Source organism: Carettochelys insculpta, chromosome 2 (assembly GCF_033958435.1).
Source record: "Carettochelys insculpta isolate YL-2023 chromosome 2, ASM3395843v1, whole genome shotgun sequence".
NCBI lineage: Eukaryota > Metazoa > Chordata > Testudines > Carettochelyidae > Carettochelys > Carettochelys insculpta.
This window is the reverse complement of record NC_134138.1, coordinates 275,036,564-275,055,077: the sequence shown is the minus strand read 5'-3', so window position 1 is coordinate 275,055,077 and position 18,514 is coordinate 275,036,564. Positions and strand designations below refer to the sequence as shown.

Genomic DNA, 18,514 nt, shown 5'->3' with positions numbered 1-18,514 from the left:
CAAACAGGGGGAGGAGCTTAGATTTTCTCCGATACATCAGGGTCCCATGATTCACGAACTTCATGTTTGCGAATTCAATTATTCACGAGGTGTCACTTCCTCCGGGGAGGAGAGCTGGCAGCCGCCACTTCCCCCCGGATACCTCACCCTCATATTTGTGCATAATCAACATTCACGAGGGCTCCAAACACAAAACCCTGGCAAATGTTGAGACCCTACTATACACCTTGCTACAGGAACATTAGCTAGTTAATCCCTCCACTTCTCTAGCCCAAGGTGCATCCAGCTTCATAGCTTCTTTTCTCAGAAGCCACGGTCATTAGGGTTGTACGCTGCGGAGCTACTCTCTTAGCCTTACTTTAATTTGGCATGTTTACCATCTATAGAGAGTGTTATGTTTTACTGATACGAACACTCTGTGGACAAGATTATCAAACAGAGCTGCAAGTTTAGCTTCTGTAGACTTCATTCGCCTGCCCCATCCTCGCTGTTTTGGACAGATGGGTAAAATCCACTAAACACAAGTTAATTCCTAACGCAATCTACAAAGACCCCAAAATCATTTAAAATAACATCCCCTGCTGCCATATTCAGTTACACAAAGTCCATATTTAAATCACATTTACCAGTCTCCAAAACTGCGCTAGGAACTAGAAGACATAAGATACAGTCCCGGACCTGAAGAGCTTATGTCCTCCATGGCCTTATAAGGAGTGGATAGGAGAAATAGAGACAAAGGTTACACATACAAGATGGCATGCCTGTTCCAATGGATTCTCTCAAAACTCTTCTGTCTTCTCAGCAGTTGCAAACACAGGGGAAAACTAGCAGGCTAATTACGCTGTTACTCCCTTCTCCACTTTTCTAAAGGCTAAACACCAAGGCTGTGGCCACACTTGGCCAAAACTTCGAAATGGCCATTTTGAAGATTACTAACAAGGCACTGAGTTGAATATTCAGCACCCCATTAAGCACTAGAACACTTCCAGCCAGGATGCTTTAAGGACCCCCCTGTAGCTGCGCCGAGCCGCGAGCGTTCAAAAGCAGCGCTTTTGAAGCATCCTAGCTGGAAGTGTTCTAATGCTAATGAGGCGCTGAATATTCATCTCAGTTGCTTCGTTAGTAATCTTCAAAATGGCCATTTGCATGGCCATTTCAAAGTTTTGGCCAAGTGTGGCCACAGCCCAAGAAAGGAACAGCAACTTCTCCAGCAAACGGAGCAACACCCATCAAAGGGAACCTGCTATACTTTGAGAGCTTCAGAGCCCTGAAGTCAAACAGCAGTTTTGCCTGAGCACCAATGGCAGAATTTAGCACTTTGATTCAATTAAATTACTCAAGGACACCAGAAATAAAGTAGCTGGCCTTGATAGCTTATTTCTGGAGCAATGAGAAAAAAAAATTCCCAAGATTACAGTGCTCTAACTACAAGTGTCTCTACAGAGAGACACGAAAGGGAAGAAAATCTGAAGTCAGTTTCAATATGCTACCCAAAATGACATCTCAAACTAACATGCATCCTCTTCCTCACACACAAAGCTCTGGTGACTTTGAAAATATTAGCGCTCCTATGTGACAGTCAACCGATACAAGACCCAAGCACCCTACAAGAGATTTTTGGCTCTATCCTCACAGCTTTATTCAGGCTACAGAGGGGCGAGAGGACATGTAAGAAAGACGCTTGCTCCCATCTAACCTGCACTTGCTAGCACAGTGAACTGATCTCGAATTTAAAGGAGAGGGAGCTTTACAAACTCTTATTAGCCAGGGAGAGAATCTGGATTTTGCTTTCTGAAAGTCTTAGAGAAACGGAAGTAAGGCAGCAACACACAATGAGGAACCAAGCACTACTGAACGCTGAAGGCCAATTATCGAAAGAGTCAACACAAAAATCTAGACCCACCTCAGTCTCCATCTCTGTATCCTACCAGAGAGCAGAAGCAAAATGTGGTGCAGCTACTTCTCTAGCCCCCAAAAAGTCCTTCTTCACCTGCTGCGCAACTCATTGCTGTAATCTAATGGGCTTTCAACGTGCTGTTTGGTCGTGTGGAGGAGAGCAGCATAGCTGTTAAGTTTTCACTCTTCAACAATAATGTGAGCAGGAAGTGGAGTAACCACAGTTTCCTCCTGCTAACACACTGGTATTGAAAACCAGTGAAAAGTCTAGCTCATGAGAACAAGCAAGCACCCAGTAAAAAAATTAGACGACTATTTAACAAATACCATCTTCACTGCTGCCGCCAATCAAAAGGAATTCTTACATTCCCAACGAATTCTGTTGGGATAAGTCAACGGCCTTTGTTAAACAGGCTAGACTTGAAGTGACGCGATGACACCTTCTGGCCTGGGCATCTATGAATCTGGGAAACGTATCAATCAGCAAAGCAGTGCTCTCCAGTTGGCAGGCACTTGCTATTTGAGGGACCCAATCTAGCATGCAGTAAGGAAATACCGGAAATAGCGAAGAAGTCACACTGTGCCAATTGCACATGCTCCATTTCCAGCACTACCTACCTGTGTTAGTCTGTGCTACTCAGGCAATAGAGATGAGCTGGGGAGCTCGTTCTTGTAATCCCCACAGTCACTTGCCCTAGAACAGTGATTCTCAAACATTTTGGCACCATGCTCCCCCTTTGATTTTTGAGAAACCCTCACGGCCCGCACCTCTTCTTTACCATCATCCAGCCCCCTTTTAACAAAAAATTCAATTTGTAATTTAAGGTAAACACAAAATCTTGATATAAAAATGTTATTGAAAATTAAAAATAAGCACCAATAGTTCCTCTTGGCCCAAAAGTTTAATAAAAATGTACTTAGACATCAGAAACAAATGGATTTAGTGTCAATGATGCTGCTGCATTTTCTTCATAAATTGGGAAATCCTAGGAGGCCAACTATGGGCCATCCAGGCTAATGGCACAGGCTCCACCTTGTGGGTACCTGGCACAGCCCAAGCTGGCCAACTGCTTAAGCCCCCCGCTGCCAGGGCCACCTGCCCGAGCCGTGGGCCAAATGCCCCAGCCACCTGTGAGCCACCCACTCGAGCCCCTCCCCACCCACAAAGCCAGGCACCGCCAGCCCCCATCTAACCCCTTGTCCCTCCTCCCCACAACCCACACTCACTGACCTTTGCAGGAGGCAGCTAGCTCCATGTGGGCCTTCGCCAGCTGCCTGCTTTTTATAACAGCTGTGCCAGGTTGCCCATGTGAAATGGCAGGGGCTGAGAGTTGGAAGCAAGGGCCGGCTCTTTCTTGGGGTGGGGGGGGATGACATAGGGGGCGCTGGGTTGCATCCCTCCCCCCAGAATTTCTTCACACACCCCAGTTTGGGAAACCTTGCCCTAGAAGTTGGGAATGGAGATACCACCCAAGCATGACAATTCAAAACACCAGCTCCCCTCCCACTTTCCACTGTGCTACAGTTACTTCACACTACTTTAACCCCTGTCAAGCTTTAAGACCAAGACCGGGAATGTTTGGTTAGGGCCTAATTCATCATCTGTGGCAAGAGGACTTTTATATAAGGCCCATGTCTATGTTGCAAAATGTTATCAGCCTTTGAAAGTCAGGTTAGGAAGAACTTGCCTGACACAAGGTATTCCAGAAGACAGCCCTGCAAAGAAGACAGAGAAAGGTATGTTCAAATAAGCTTTGCAAGGCTTTGATATAAATGGCAGAATATGGGATCAGAAGAGTAATTAGAATTAGCTGCAAGCAATTCACACATAATAAAATTAAAAATCCTAATATGGTTATTCCCTAATGTAATACACTTGTTAAATGGGGACAACACAATCTGTAACTTATGGGAAAAGTCCGATCAAATCAGACAAATTGGTTAGGTTTCAGACCACCATATTCCCCTTAAATGTGTGTGTACATGGTGCAACTGACCATTTAAACACAAAACTCCAGCCAGCTTCTTAACCTGGCGTATCTTGGGTGACAGATAACTGGCTGCCAGCAGCAGCATTAAGAAAGGTGTAGCCAGGTGCAGGAGGGAGACTGATGAGAATTAGGAGCTCAAATGAGGTTACTTTACATCTGGATTCAGCACATCGAGTTGCCTTTTGCAGCCAGTACAGAGCATGACTGAAGCCAATTTTTCCCTCTTGCTGGATAGTTTGCAATTTCTAAGTGTTAGTTGCAATACTTGTCTTAGTGAGTCAGACTAGACACAGCAGAAGCAGATTCATTTTGGGGCAAAGACCTCGTTTTTGCTTGAGATTTGTAAAGCTGCCAGTCTTCATTACAAAATGAACACTCCCGCCTTATCTTCCACAATTAGGATCTCAAGGTGTCATTTCCTAGGCGGACTCCCTTTGTTCCTTCCTCAGCACTGCAGTGGCACACCCAGAGATGAGTCAGGGTGGAGTGACAAAAGGAATTCAAATGAATATCTATGACAAAAGGCATTGGACTGAGACCAAGAGATCGGCTGATAAAACCCAATTGTTGAGACAATATTTTTCAAAGACTGTGTTTAGTCTTAGAAAAATTAAAACTGGCAATAGCACTCAAAAAAATCACCGGGTAAAAACACGCACCCCTGCTCCCAGGAGTCCAAGGTTCAGATAATTACTAATAAAAAATATGAACATTTTACTTGTCGGTAATGAGTTTTCATGGGGAACCAAATTAGAAGGCACCAAAGGCTAACTGGTTGTTTCTGTGAAAGAGATGGCTGTCCAAGTCCAACAGTCAGGTATTTCCACTGAAAACATCTCAGCTGATCCTCAGAAGTATTCAGGCACCTAACTCCCACAATCTAAAAAACTGGGCCTTCGCTTTACATCCTTGCTGTCGTTTTCAGCAGAGAGGCCATGGGGAGACTGAACTGTCCCCGTCCTTGGCCTGTCCTGTCAGCTCACACCTAAGGTCCATTAGTGCACTCACATATTTTGGGTAAGAAAATACAAAGGACGCTGTCCCTGCTAGCAGGCAATGCACTATGGACAAATAGAGCATCTATCTCCTGGGAGGGGAGTTCAAGCTATTCTAGGATTCCCTTTAAAAAAAAAAAAAAAAAAAAAAAAAAAAGCATATTTTAAAATAAGACCACTGATGGACAGGGAAGCAGTCACAAGTGGCACTGTGCGTTTCACACTTGGCAACCCGCAGAGATCTGTAGTCTCTCGGAACAAAAGGACAGGATGGACTGTATTTAGAGCTACCTGCTAGCAATCTGATTGTTTTCACACGAGCAACTGAATGTACAACTTTCACAAATATCAGAGGAGTGACTGAAGAGTTGCTAGTGGAAAAAGTAACCTTCCAAACCACAATGAAATCAGTGGTCACTGGTCAGTGGCCAGGGCAAAACGTTCATTGATATTTGCATTCCACCCACTTAGAATTTCCCCTGCAGCCTGAAGTGGAAAAAGCCTCTTTCACTTCCTGAATGGAAAGGGTGCTGTACCAAACATTACTGTGCAGTTAAAGAGAGACTAATGTCACCCCCACCGGGGGTTACACTTCAGTGATGGCAAAGGGAGCCAGGAGTGTAAAGCTGAAGAGATTCTTTTGGATGAAAAGCAAAAAAGGCCTCCCTTTCCTAAGGTGTAGGGCCATTCATCCAGGCCTCCAGGATTTGCCATAGTCTGCCCTTTTCCACTAGTTTTAGCCTATTTCAATTCAGTTGGTTATACCTGGTTCGTCTACAACAGTAACTCCATCTACTAGATGGATTGTTCAGACTCAAACTGCAATTTGTTTTAACTGATAAAGAGGAGAACATTTTATTTATGGAGTTAGCGTGCTAAGCCATATCCATTCAGAAACATTCATAGGACACACCATCAGAAAAAGGATTCTGATTTCAGAAGAATTGTGGTTTGTCTGCATTTAAAAAACAAAAAAAAAACCAAACCAGACAGCTCACTGGATAATGTACACATGACAGCGAGTTTTGTCAAGAGGAAACAGTAGGAGATTAGTGAGCAGAGTATATCAAAAATAGCCTGTATTAGTGAACACTGGGACTATATTAAAAATCGTCTGCAAGGCTTAGCATTGCCTAACATCAGAAAAATATCCAGTCTGGCTGATTAGCCCAGACAGAACTCAAACTATTTAAGGAAAATTGCATTTTTGTCACTGTCTTACAGCAGCCACAGATAGAATCCCTAAGAGATGACGTTTTCCATGACCACTCTCAAAGGCTGCTGAAGTAAAGCTTTCCTTTCATACTGCAGCTGTGCCAGGAAGCCGACAGTAGAACTGAGACCTCCTTGAGCACTATAACAGGAACACAAAAGACGACAGTGTTTTGCCCGAGGAGTTTACCATCCATTTTAAAAAACACATTCTTCCGCCTTGTGTTTCCTCTCCTTCCATGAAGTGAAAAGCAGCCAGTTCAGAAACTAAGCAGGCTAGAGGCTCCTCTCCAGTCTGGAACTCTCTCTCATCTGGCAACATCCTTCATCGGTCATGATTTTACCCCTAAAGGTCTTCAAAGAGCCCAGTAAGCAGTAGAAGTGTTGGACAGACACTGTTGGACATTGCCGTTAGACAATATTGACTTCCCATGGTGCTGGCAAATTCTTTCATAGGGCACCAGTCAGGTCCCAAGAACGCTGGACTAAGGAGTTTCAACTTGTACATATTTCTGTAGCATCTCTCATTTTAAAAAAATCTCCATTCACTTTACAACACTTAGTCATGTTTCATCCTCATTTTATGGTGGGGGCAGACTAAAGTCAAATTAAGAGCCCTCTCACAGAGGAATGTGAGTTTCTGCACAAAAGCAACACAGTTTGGGTCAACGAAGGAAAGCTATCCTATAGAAACATCACTGGTAATATACAGGAATGCTCCATGGATCTGCCCTCTAGCACTCTTAAATATATAAAATAACCCAAAGAATTCACAGAACCCATGATTTCAGTTGCCTGAGTACTGGAGATTTGGTACAGACAATGCGACATTACTGCTTGAAGTACGTTCATGATGTCACACCTATCCAAGGTTTTATCAAGTGGCCACAGTGTGGCTATTATTGCTGTCACTCTCTCACAGCTGCCCACAAGGGTCCAATTCACAGCAACGAAGTGAACCAGATTTTGACAAAGTCACTTCTCTGGCTGCAGAAAAACAGGAAACACCAGCTGAGGCACTAGACACATTTGACTGCAGACTCAGGATGACAGCAATTAGATGCTTAACATATAGCGAGTTCTCTTCATTACCAATTCAAAACTGATTGTCTGCAAGAACTGATGAAAGGATCCCCTCTAATGAAGGGAAGTTCCTCATGGACCATCGGTGAGGGAATTTTTAAGCTGTCATATCTGTTACCCGAAGCACTCCTTGTACACTAAACAGCAATTTATCTTCAATTAAACTCCCATGTAGACCAGTAACCAGATCAGGTGCAGCCATCAGTCAGAGATTATATTTACTAAATTAGGTTCTCCAGTTGAGCGCTCAAATTTACATATAAGCAAGCGTCACACTGCCATTTTCACCTTAAAAAACATAACGAAAAACGCAGAAGATACACACTCCAGTTGTCAAGAGTTTGGTACCTACTTAAACTGACCACAAAGTATTTATCAAGCATATTAGTTGCATTACACACACATCTAGGAGCCTTTAATAAGAGGCTCACTAAAGATCACTGATTTGATTTCTGATCAAACCATCAAGACATACACAAAAGTTAGAGTCCTACAATAAACTCCTGAAGTGACTCACTATAGAACCTCCATAACAAGGAAAGACATTCCAGCCACTAAACTGAAACAGGTCTATTTGGGGGAGAACAGGGGCTGGGAGTGGGTGGGAGGTGAAGAATGTTGAAGGAAATGGAAGCCCCGAACCACAGCAACTTGGAAATGAACTATCCATGACACACATGCCCAGGAACCAGCAAACCATCTATGTGGGGCTAAATGAGAACACTGGATCCTCTTTCAGAAACAGCTGCCTATATAACCTCCACGTGCCACAAATTGACACAAGACAGACACACAGTCGCCGCATAACTGAAGTTGCATCCCACCACTTACAAAGTATTGTTCTCCCAGATTAGAGGAGGAACGCAACACAAAAACTCTGCCCAGAGCGGAAGGGGGAGCCTGCTACATCCAGCACAAAGACCGGCACAGAAGTTCAGAGAGGGACAGCTCTTCTATTCTATTCAATAAGACAGAGATGCCAACCCGAAGGCCTACTCTATGCACAGATTTCACACCCAAACTAATCTGTGTGGGGAGTGCTTTTGTTTTATAGGAAGTCATGCTTATAATAAAGATGCCTTATGCCAGCATAGACAGACACCCACCCCATACAAAAATTAACAAACAAGCACCTTTGTGTGTGTGTGACTGCTCCAGACCAAGTTTGTCGTCTAACTAGGCCACAAAACAAACCTGCAGTCACGTAGCACTTTAAAGAGCAACAAAATGAATTATTAGGTGATGAGCTTTTGTGCAACAGACCCACTTCTTCAGATCTGGAAATTCGGATGAAAGTTCACTAGCACGGCGAAAACAGCCGACAGGGGAAAAATGAAGCGAAACCTGACAAATCAGCCACGTGGGATGAGGGGGAAGGAGGCGAAGAAAACTACTTACTGCAAGTGTCTATTAAGTTAAGTGACTTGCCTGAGACCACAACCAATATCAAAGATGGGGAAGCTCTCTTTGTAATGGGTAAGGTAATTGCTCTCTCTGTTGAAACCAAGCCGCAAAGTATCAAACTTGAGAATAAACTCCAGTTCAGACGTCTCCCTTTGTAACTTGGTGTTAAAGCATCTCTGTTTTAGGATGCAGATTTTCAGGTCTTTAATACTATGGCCTGCTCCACTGAAATGCTCACTCACAGGTTTGTGTGTATTCAGATTCCTGATGTCTGATTTGGGTCCATTCACTCTTTCGCAAGGTGATTGTCTGGTACACATAGCAGAGGACACTGCTGGCACATGATGGCATATATAAACATTAGTGGAGATAATGGATATGAGCCCCTGATCATGTAACTGACATGGTTCAGTCCAGTGATGGTGTCTCCACAGTGAACACATGGACAGAGTTGGGAACTAGGTTTCTTGCAGGGAGAAGTTCCAGGATTAGTATTTCTGTGGTACGGTGTGTGGTTGCTGTGCCACATTAACTATAGTACAGGTTGTACCTCCCTTGTCGGGCATCCTCGGGCCCTGAGTGATCCTGAACAAGGGGATTTGCCAGCCAAGGGCAAATCAGGATTCCTGGCTGCCCTGGGGAGACTGCAAACCTGGCTCCACTCTGGCCATGCTCCCAGCTGCGGGGCTGCTGGGCTCTCCGCTACCACAGGGCTGCTGGCAGGGCTCCATGCTTCAGCTGGGCTCCCCACTCTGAGGCTCCTGACAGGGTTCCCCCAACCCCAGCCAGGCTCCCGTTTGCAGGGCTCCCCAGCCCAGCTCCCTGCCCTGGGGCTCCTACGAGTGAGCTGCCAGCAGGGCTTCCTGCCTCCAGCCCTCTCATCCAGACGCTCTCTGTTCCAGCAACATCTGTGGTCCTGCCGGACAAGGGAGTTTTCAACCCGAAGTGTACTGTAGTGTGCACGTGTGTGTTTAAACAAACGCTTAGTACAGCTTTTTCTGTCTTTTAATGACAGCAACTGAGGACTTAAACCCTCCCAGCTGTTTCCTTTTAACGAGACCTTTGTGCGATGACCTTTTGCACTTCACAGCTAAAACTAAAAACTCACCAGAAGAGCAACACCCCTTTCCTTGTTTAAGTGGGCCTGAGCAAACACTGCCCCCTCTGCTAGAAGGGTCAGCTAGGGACTGTTAAACCCGCAAGCGCTGGGCAGATTCCGGATGCTCTTCATGTGTGACCTAGCACCTCCTTTGGTACAGCTGATGCGCAAGGGCAAAGCAGCTAGTACAGGGGCAGGAAACCTCTTTGGATCAGGACTCACTGACTCATGGAAAAATGAGCTGGGAGGGCCACATGCAAATGAGGAAAAAACCCTCACTGACCTGGCTCCCGAGGGGGGGGGGGGGGCGGAAAACTGCTCACTGATGGGGCTACTACCCCCAAGCTACACTCCAGAGGCTCAGGGGGACCTAAGGCAACAGATTTTTGCAGGGAAGCCCCCAGGCTCCGTAGGCAGAGAAAAATATTAGGGATTCAGAGCATGGAAGGGGGCTGCCAGGGAGTAGGGTGGGGTGGGGAGGCAGGGTCTAGGAAAATGGGAGGGTGCAGGAGCGGGCTGGGGGTGAGGGTCTGGTGGGAGGCAGGGTGCAGGAGCAGGACGGAAGTGGGGGCGCAGCAGGACATGGCTAGGGATACAGGGTCCTAATAGGAGGGAAGGTGGGACCAGGTTGGGGCACAATCTTGGTGGGAGGGGGCAGAGGATGGGGTGCCTTCCTGGTGCAGCTTGGAGGGCATGCACATGGCTTTGCAGACTGCAGGGAAGTGCCCTTTGCCACTTCCACTGACAAAAGGATTCAGCCAATAGGAGCGACAGCGGGTGTGGAGGGGTGGGGAGTGCCTGCAGGCAGCACTTCCTCCCCACCGCCAGGCAGAGCTCAGAGGGGCCAGATCCGGTCCTGGCTTGTCTGGATTCAGATCATGAGGTTTGGAGTTCGCCTGCATAGCAGGGAGGCAAGGGGTGGTGCACCAGCCACAGTGATCCCCACCTGTCTGGAACATCAGCACTAGCTTGCACTGTGGCAGGGCAGAGAGGCCAAGCCCCAAACCTTGTGGGCTAGATCCAGGCTACCCATGGGTTGGGCCACACGTTCCCCACCCTGAGCTAATGATTTGCTAATGCAGCTTCGATCCATCAACTTGCATCCCTTCCATGAATCCCTCTCTCCAGGGAGATCAGAGATGTGGTAAGCCAATAGTGAAATGCATTCTGAGGGGGGTATAAAAGGCGGGGGGGGGGGAACTCCACCAAATGCTCGGTGCCATATACAGTAAACCCTCAAAATGCGCGATTTCGACTTGCACTCAACTCGCATTAAGTGCGACTCAAAATCCCACTTCCCCTCTCTGCCCTGGCTGACACCCCGCCCCCCCGGGCCTGCTCACCACCCATGGACGGCTCCGGCTCACCCCCCGACCCTGCGCCCGGCTCTGGCTCCAGCTCACCACCCCTCAGGCGCAGTTTGGGTTCACCACACCCCACCCTGGTTCAAACCACCCTCACGCGGGCCCGGTTCAAACCCTCCGCATGCAGCTCTGGTTCCATCCTCCCATCCTGGTTCAAAGCCCCTGCAGCTCTGGCTCACGATCCCCCACTGGCTCAACTCCACACCCTGCACCCCAACCACCCCCCGAGGCTTAACCCTCCCCAGCTGCACCGCCAAGGCCAGGTTTTGCCTTCCAAAAAGAAGCTCCTGTTCCATCCCCGGCTGTAGAACTTGCGTTTTGCCAGGGAAAAAGCTGCCCCTTCCCTCGACTTGCACAAAATTTGTGTTACACCAGGGCACGTGGGACCAGAACCCTCGCGTAAATCCAGGGTCTACTGTAGTCAAATGCACAGCATCATCTGAAGGTCAGACGTGCGGAGGAATCAGCTGTGCTAGTAGTTACTGACAGGAATGAACGTGTGACCAGCAAGGCTTCGGAATACCATTGTACAAAGACATTACCGGCTGTATGTTAATCCATTGGCTGGCTCAGGGTGTGCGTATTTAACTGTAAGCACTGATCACTATTACAACAGAACACAGGCTCACTCGCGCAGCAACAACAAACCTCAAACGAAACACACAAGAAGCCGAAACCAATTCAAGCGAAGCAGCACAGCTGCACACGGTGCTTTTTGCATTTGAGACGGGAAGGCGTGAAACTACTGCAGACGCAAAGAAGGGGGACATGCAGAGCTGTCCCGTCCATAGGGCACACTGGGTGGCCACACCAGGCTCTGTGCCACATGATGGCTGCCCCAGCCATCCTAGGGAGGGAGGGATTACCTGGGGCAGGGGACAGCAGCAACAGGCAGCTGCCTCCCCTTGCCCTCACCCTGGCACTTAGCATGTGGGTGGCAGCCTGCTCCACTCTCATGTGCCCCCACCACAGTGAGTGTCTGGAGAAGAGAGGGGGACTGCTGCTGCAGGTAATTCCCAGCCCAGCTGTTTGGGGAAGGAGTAAGTGCTGGGGACACAATTAAATAAGTTTGAGAATCACTGCTATAGACTATCCAATACACAAGGGGTTACCAAAAGTAGTCAGACCTGGAAAGGCCACACCCACCCTAGTGAGGTTGCTGTTTCTGGGGTCCAGCCACTGGTGCAAACTCCAGCTAGCAAAACTACAAAATCGTGGGTTGCACCAGTGCTGAAACTCCGGTCTTGAAACCAGCCTAAATTACAATGGCGCCAACCAGCGGCTGTGGATGTCTACACCAGGGGCTTGTACCAGTTGGGTGCCAGCCCCATCCAACTCCCCGAAGACAGATAAGGCCCAAAAGTGGGGAAGGAGATGGAGAGGGAGCTTAAGCAAGTGCGACCATGCACTAAACTGATTTTCCAGTTAGAATTCAATGAATAAAATCAAGCCAGAGGGTTCTGTGCTTTCCTCCCCTCCAGGGGCTCCCACGACACATGGGAACTCCAGAAGTTAAGACAACATGGCTTTCAGTGCCACAGAGCTCAGTGTTTACAGCTTTTGCTACTTTCCCAGTGCTTCAAACAACATACGATTTTTAATTTTCAATCCCATAGGAAGCGTCCCCCACCCTTCACCACGGTTATTTTAGGGAGCTTTGATTCAGAGTTACAGAGGAAAGACTTCAGCTCAGCTTCGTGGCTTTTATGAAGAGCTCATTGTTTGGCATGGGGATGAAGAGACTAATTGTCAGTTGTCTGTACACCACAGACCTCAGCCCCAGCCCTGTAATCAGATCTGTGTGGTGAACTCTTGAACATGGGCAGAGTTCCATGGACTTCAGTGGCCTCCATATGGGTGCAAGGGCCTGTGTGTGTCCTGGTTGCAAGATCAAGGCCCTAAGAGTGTAAGAAAAATAGCAGAGTTCGCTTACATAAGAGTTACACTAGTTAGTTTGTAATCCCAGACAAGGCAGACTCCGTTACTCTAGGGGTACTCAGGAGAAGACTTGGGCCTTCTTTTGTCATCACAAAGCTAACAAACATGAAAACCTGGACCCTTTTCCATAGTCTTTCCTCTCAAATTGTATAAAGTCCCATCCAGACCTCCCTCACATCTTCCCTTCCCACACCCAGTGTCCACACAGCAAAGCTTCTGGCTACTGTTATCTATTAAATCCACTGTACCACTTCCCTTCCCACTCCACCCTGTCTGTAATGCAGTCTGGTCCTCCACTGCCTTTTATCTGGAAATATGGCACAAAACAGCCATAGGAAGAGAGGGCACTAACATTTCCTTTTCTACTCATTATTCGTGTGAAGTATTATTTATTCCAACCAGCGTAATGCCAAATTTGAAAAAGCCTCAGCTGGAGTGACAGCCCCTTGCCGACATTTGCAGCAGAGTTAACTATCAGCGAAGCAGATGGCATAGTTCTGATTTTTCAGTTGAAAGGTGATTTGTAAAACAAACAAACAGAGAGGACAAGTCTAAGAGAGGGACTTTTCAGTGCTAGACCAATGGTGGGCAAAGTACCAGTGCAAATGCTACCAGTTTCGTCCACACACTGTTTTTTGTACCAATATGAGTTTTTTTTGACAGAGCCCTCCCTCCTCTAACAAACCAGCCTAAGATCGATCTTCATCACACCCTGGACCAACAAAGCTATGCTGGCAGAACTGCCTAGGGTAGAGCTGGCCAGTGGCAGGGGTGAGGTACAATGTGTCTAGATGAATGCTTGGCAGGCTGCAAGCGCCATTACCATGACATTATTCGGGCTGAGTGGGGTCGGGCACTGTGGTGAAGAGCCATTTTTTCAAATTCGGTTATAAAATCCGTACTTCAAGAGCCACAGTGCATGTGAATAGGAGACCGTCCTTAACCTCACACCAGACTTTTTGCAACCCAGTTTCAGAGCAGCGCACACATAATGATTGTACCAGTTAGAAATGTTACGTTACTGTCACCCCTGGATTGGAGAGCAAATGAGGACAAGGAAACCACTGCACCTGGGGATAGGCCCTTAAGCACGAAGGAGAAAACGTTCACACCAACCCTCGATGGTGAGGAGGAACTGGGTAGCAAGTCCCTGCAGGTGGCACTCAACGTCACACCCGCTCTCCTGGCCAGAGCTGAAAGGCAGCCCTCCCTTGGGGTCCCAAGAACTGACGCCGCTGCTGCTGGTTCGAGGTAGCCCAAGTTCCTGCACTCCCAGGATTGGCAGTCAGTGGATGCAGCAGGTGCTCTGGGCGAGACCCTGCCCCAGCTCTCCGCCCACCCATCAGGCAGCAGCAGCATGCCCTGCCTCATTCCTGACCCATGTGGGGCTGGTGGAGCTGGGAGCCCACCTGAGGCAAGCTCTGTAGCCAGGCCTTGCCCAGGGGGTGCTTGTTGCCAGCAGCACAGACAGGCAGAGGGGCCAATTCATCCTCCGTGCCCCTGCCTCCGTTCCACCTTCCCCTCCCCTCTCAGCCCCTGGATCTGCTGACTTGCACCCGACAGAGGGAGGAAGGAAACCAGCTAGAACTGGCCAACATGGAAGATGCAGGGGAGGGAGAACGTAGAACCACCCCTTCCATCCAGGACCCAAATGGAGCCACTGCAGCGCTGGCCGCTGCCACTGCTGACTCTTCTGCAGCTCCCTGCCCAGCTGGTGCTGAAATTGTAGAAATAAATTCAGTTGGTTTAACAGCTGGATCCCTCCTGCCAGCCACAAACGACAACTTAACAAGCTGCAGGTTGCAGACCTCTGCACTTGTGGAGACAGGGCACCAGCTTCTGTTTACAGTGGCACTCTGCTAGCACTCCTCCTGGTGCTGGAGTGGTGCCAGTAAACAAGATAGTTCAGGAAAGCCAGAGGCATGTGCAAGGTGGGAGGGGTACTTTTTTCTTTTGATCTCATGTTTCTAGTTTAAGACTGGGGGCTGAGGGGGGAGAAGGCAGAAACGAGGGAGGAAGAGACCAGCGCTATTGTGGCCTCTGTGCACCTGTGGCAATGCTAAGAATTAAATGCCAGTCTCCCCTTCCCATACTTCACCACAAGACCAGCCTTCCATTCACCAGAAAGTTGCTCTAGAAGTCTTGATCACTTACCTGTATTACTATAAGGCCTAAGAACCCCAGACATGAGCCATGACTCCAGTGTGCTCAGGGGATGTATTATGGGGACAGGCTGCTACTCCTAACATTCTGGCCCAAGTACATTACACAACAGTTACAGTGTTTCCATGCTAGATTAAGTGCTTTCCTTCTGCAGTATTTATGGGCAATGAACATGGTAGGTAAGCTTGCACGCTGTCCCATCTACTCCACCCAAGCCCATTCTCATACACTGTCCTTTGTGATACAGATCAGTCCAAGAGGGGATGCTGATTTGGACAGCCCCTTTAAAGACCACTCCGCCCTTTGAGTGACAGGTGGAAAAAAATGAAGCCCACCTTAAAAGCAAGCCAGGCTAGCTTTGTACACAAACAAGAAGTAGATTTGCTTTAATGCAAATAAATGGAGCTAGTTTTCCTTTACTGCATTATAGTGCATGAGCCAGACAGTGTTCTAACCATGAATTATCTGGGCTGTACAATGCCACAAACCCAGCAGCCTGCTTTTAACTCTTCTCTTCATGTGCATCTCAAGGCCTGGTCTGGAGTATTGTGTCCAGTTCTGGGCCCCCCACCCCAAGCACAGAAAGGACGCAGATGAACTGGAGCAGGTCCAGTAGAGGGCAACCAGAATGATTAAGAGGCTGGAGCACATGACCTACAAGGAGAGGCTGAGGAATTTGGCCTTATTTAGGTTGCAGAAGAGAAGGGTGAGGAGCGATTGGCTAGCAGCCTTCAACTTCCTGCAGGGGGCTCTAACAAGACTGGAAAGAGGCTGTTCTCAGTAGAGACAGATGGCAAAACAAGGAGCAATGGTTTGAAGTTAGCAGGAGAGGTCAAGGTTGGATATTAGGAAAACATATTTCACTAGGAGGGTAGGGAAGCACTGGAATGCACTGCCCAGAGAGGTGGTGGAATCTCCATCTCTAGAGGTTAATTCCTGCCTTGACAAAGCCCTGGCTAGGATGATTTAGTTAAGGTTGTTCCTGATTGAGGCAGGGGCTGGACAAAATGACCTCCTAAGGTCCCTTCCAGCTCTATAATATAAATAGAAGTATCTTGGATCTTAGGGTAGTATGGGCCAATCCTACCAGTACATAAAACCAGCATGCTTATGTTAGACGTTTGAAGGTTGCCTCCACTGTTCTGGACTATAGTAACATGGATTTCTGGACAAATACAAAGTCACTCAACTACAATGAAGTCACTTAAGGGGTAACAAGTTATCTTGGTGGATGCGAACATAGGCAATAGCAGCGTACCACAAAAAAACTTCAGCATTGGGGTTTTTCTTGGTTTGTTTTTTTTTTTGTTTTTTTTTAAGTCAGTTAATGTAGGTCTAGCAGCTTATCGGTCAACCTGAGAACCCAATAAGTAAAGATAAACTGTCTCAAAAAAGGGCAGCTAGGTATATGCTAAAAAAGTTCAGCCAACCCAGCTACATTGTTCTGGGCTAAAAGTTGTACACCCTTGTGTGATGTAGTTAACATAACCCAAGCCCAACCCCCAGTACACCCAGTGCTAGACTGACAGAATACACAGAAGCGTTACAGCTACAACACTTCAAACACAGACTAGCCCACTGTCCCTTGGGGAGATGGCGTTCTTGCCGAGACAGAAAAAGCCTTCCGTATATGCTACGGGGTAAGGTCACTGTGGTCATCATAAACAGAAATCATTGTGTGTCTTAACACTACCTATAGTGGTGCTGCTGCTGCCTGAGTAGAATTTGGAGGAATGCTAACAGTAACAGACTAACTTAGCTACCACCCTGTATTCTAACAAAAAAAAAAAAAAAAAAAAAAAAGGGAGTCATGGAGCACTTCAAAGACTAAAAAATAATTGAATAGGTTTGAGCTTTGTGGGGCAGACCTCCTTCAGATCTGGAGATAGTGCTGAAAGTGACTTAGCATGACAAATATATAAGATAAACAAAAAATAAATGAAAACTGGTAAATCAGGTACATAGGATGAAGGGGGAAAGAGGGGGGAGAAAATTACTTACTGCAAGTATGTTAAATGATTTGCCTAAGATCATTAAAAATACATATCAAAGAGGGGAAACTGTCTTTGTAACATGTAAGGTAATTGCTCTCTCTATTGAGGCCAAGGAGCAAAGTATCTAATTTGAGCATAAACTCCAGTTCAGATGTCTCCCTTTGTAAACTGGAGTTAAGGTTGCTTTGTTTTCAGACAGATTCTCACGTCTTTAATACTATGGCCTACTCCACTGAAATGCTCACTGACAGGTTTACATATATTCTGATTCCTACTGACTAATTTGTGTCCATTCTTTGGACAAGTGATTGCCCAGTCTGTCCAATATACAGAGCAGAGGGGCACTGCTGGCCCATGATGGCATATATAATTGGTGGAGGTACAGATGCATGAGCTCCTGACCATGTAACTGACATGGTTAGGTCCAGTGATGGTGTCTCCAGAGTAAATACGTGGACGAAGTTGGCAACAAGGTTTGACACAAAGAAAAGTTCCAGGATTCGTATTTGTGATATGCCCTGTGGAGGAATGTGGTTGTGGGTTTTTTGTCCAGATGCAGAGTTCAAGGAGATGTTGCCTCTGCCTTGAAAAAAATTGTTCTTGGTCCAAGAGCAAACTGTGCAGACTCTTGCTGCTTTATGAGCACATAAAACCCATCTCTGCTCTGAACTGACAGGGACTGAGGTTAGCAAGAACTGCTGGGGGGTGGGGGGGGGGAGGTGAGTGTAATGTACCGGAGAAAGGAGAGACACATGGCCAGTATACAGGAGGGACAATTTTCTACCTCAAAAAGGAGCTTAGTGTGAGTGTGTATCACTGGACAGCAGCAGGAATTGATCCTCTTCTGCTTACTCCACAGACTCAGGAATAAAGAGCAAGCAAGCTCTTGGACCAAAGAACAGTCATTTCATTGCTCAGCTGCAGAGAAACCCACAGAGAAAAGGTGATCAAAAAGATGTACTTGATTTTTACCAGTCCTTGCCCTGAAACCTAAAGATTTATGCACCTAATCAAATTGTAAACATAGAAGGCAAACCTCAGACTGTATCATGGCCTCTATCTGATGCCAAATGCACATTGCCGAGTTACTTCCTATGCATGTTCTGCTAATACAGTGCAATCAATAAGGCCTTGGTTCTGCTGCATATAGTCACAACTTGCACTTTATCTAGTGAAGCGTTCTGCTGTTAAATCAGTTTCCCAGGCTGCTACTTGTCTCAAAATGAGAGAGACAGACACACACTCCCCCCGCCCAACAAGAACAACTTAGGAGAACTGAAGCTTCAAGATACCTCTTCATTTAGATGGCGTCTGTTAAACACACTGCACCTCTACAGCTGCAGTCAGATGTACCCAAGTACAGAACAGGCTGCAG

At 47.1% G+C, this 18,514-nt stretch overlaps 1 protein-coding gene across 4 annotated transcripts in view; it reads right to left on the bottom strand.

Moving 5' to 3' along the window:
* CCM2 (CCM2 scaffold protein) overlaps positions 1–18,514 on the bottom strand; it is an 81,133-nt gene that overhangs the window by 30,071 nt on the left and 32,548 nt on the right. The window contains exon 2 of one of the 4 annotated variants that reach the window (XM_074985246.1): positions 3,585–3,612. The exons of 2 other annotated variants lie outside the window; for them this stretch is intronic. In XM_074985246.1, coding sequence (XP_074841347.1) covers positions 3,585–3,612 — 28 coding nt within the window. Of the gene's footprint in view, positions 1–1,903; positions 1,931–3,584; positions 3,613–18,514 lie in introns of those variants that run through there. One more of the 4 variants, XM_074985249.1, reaches the window with a different exon arrangement.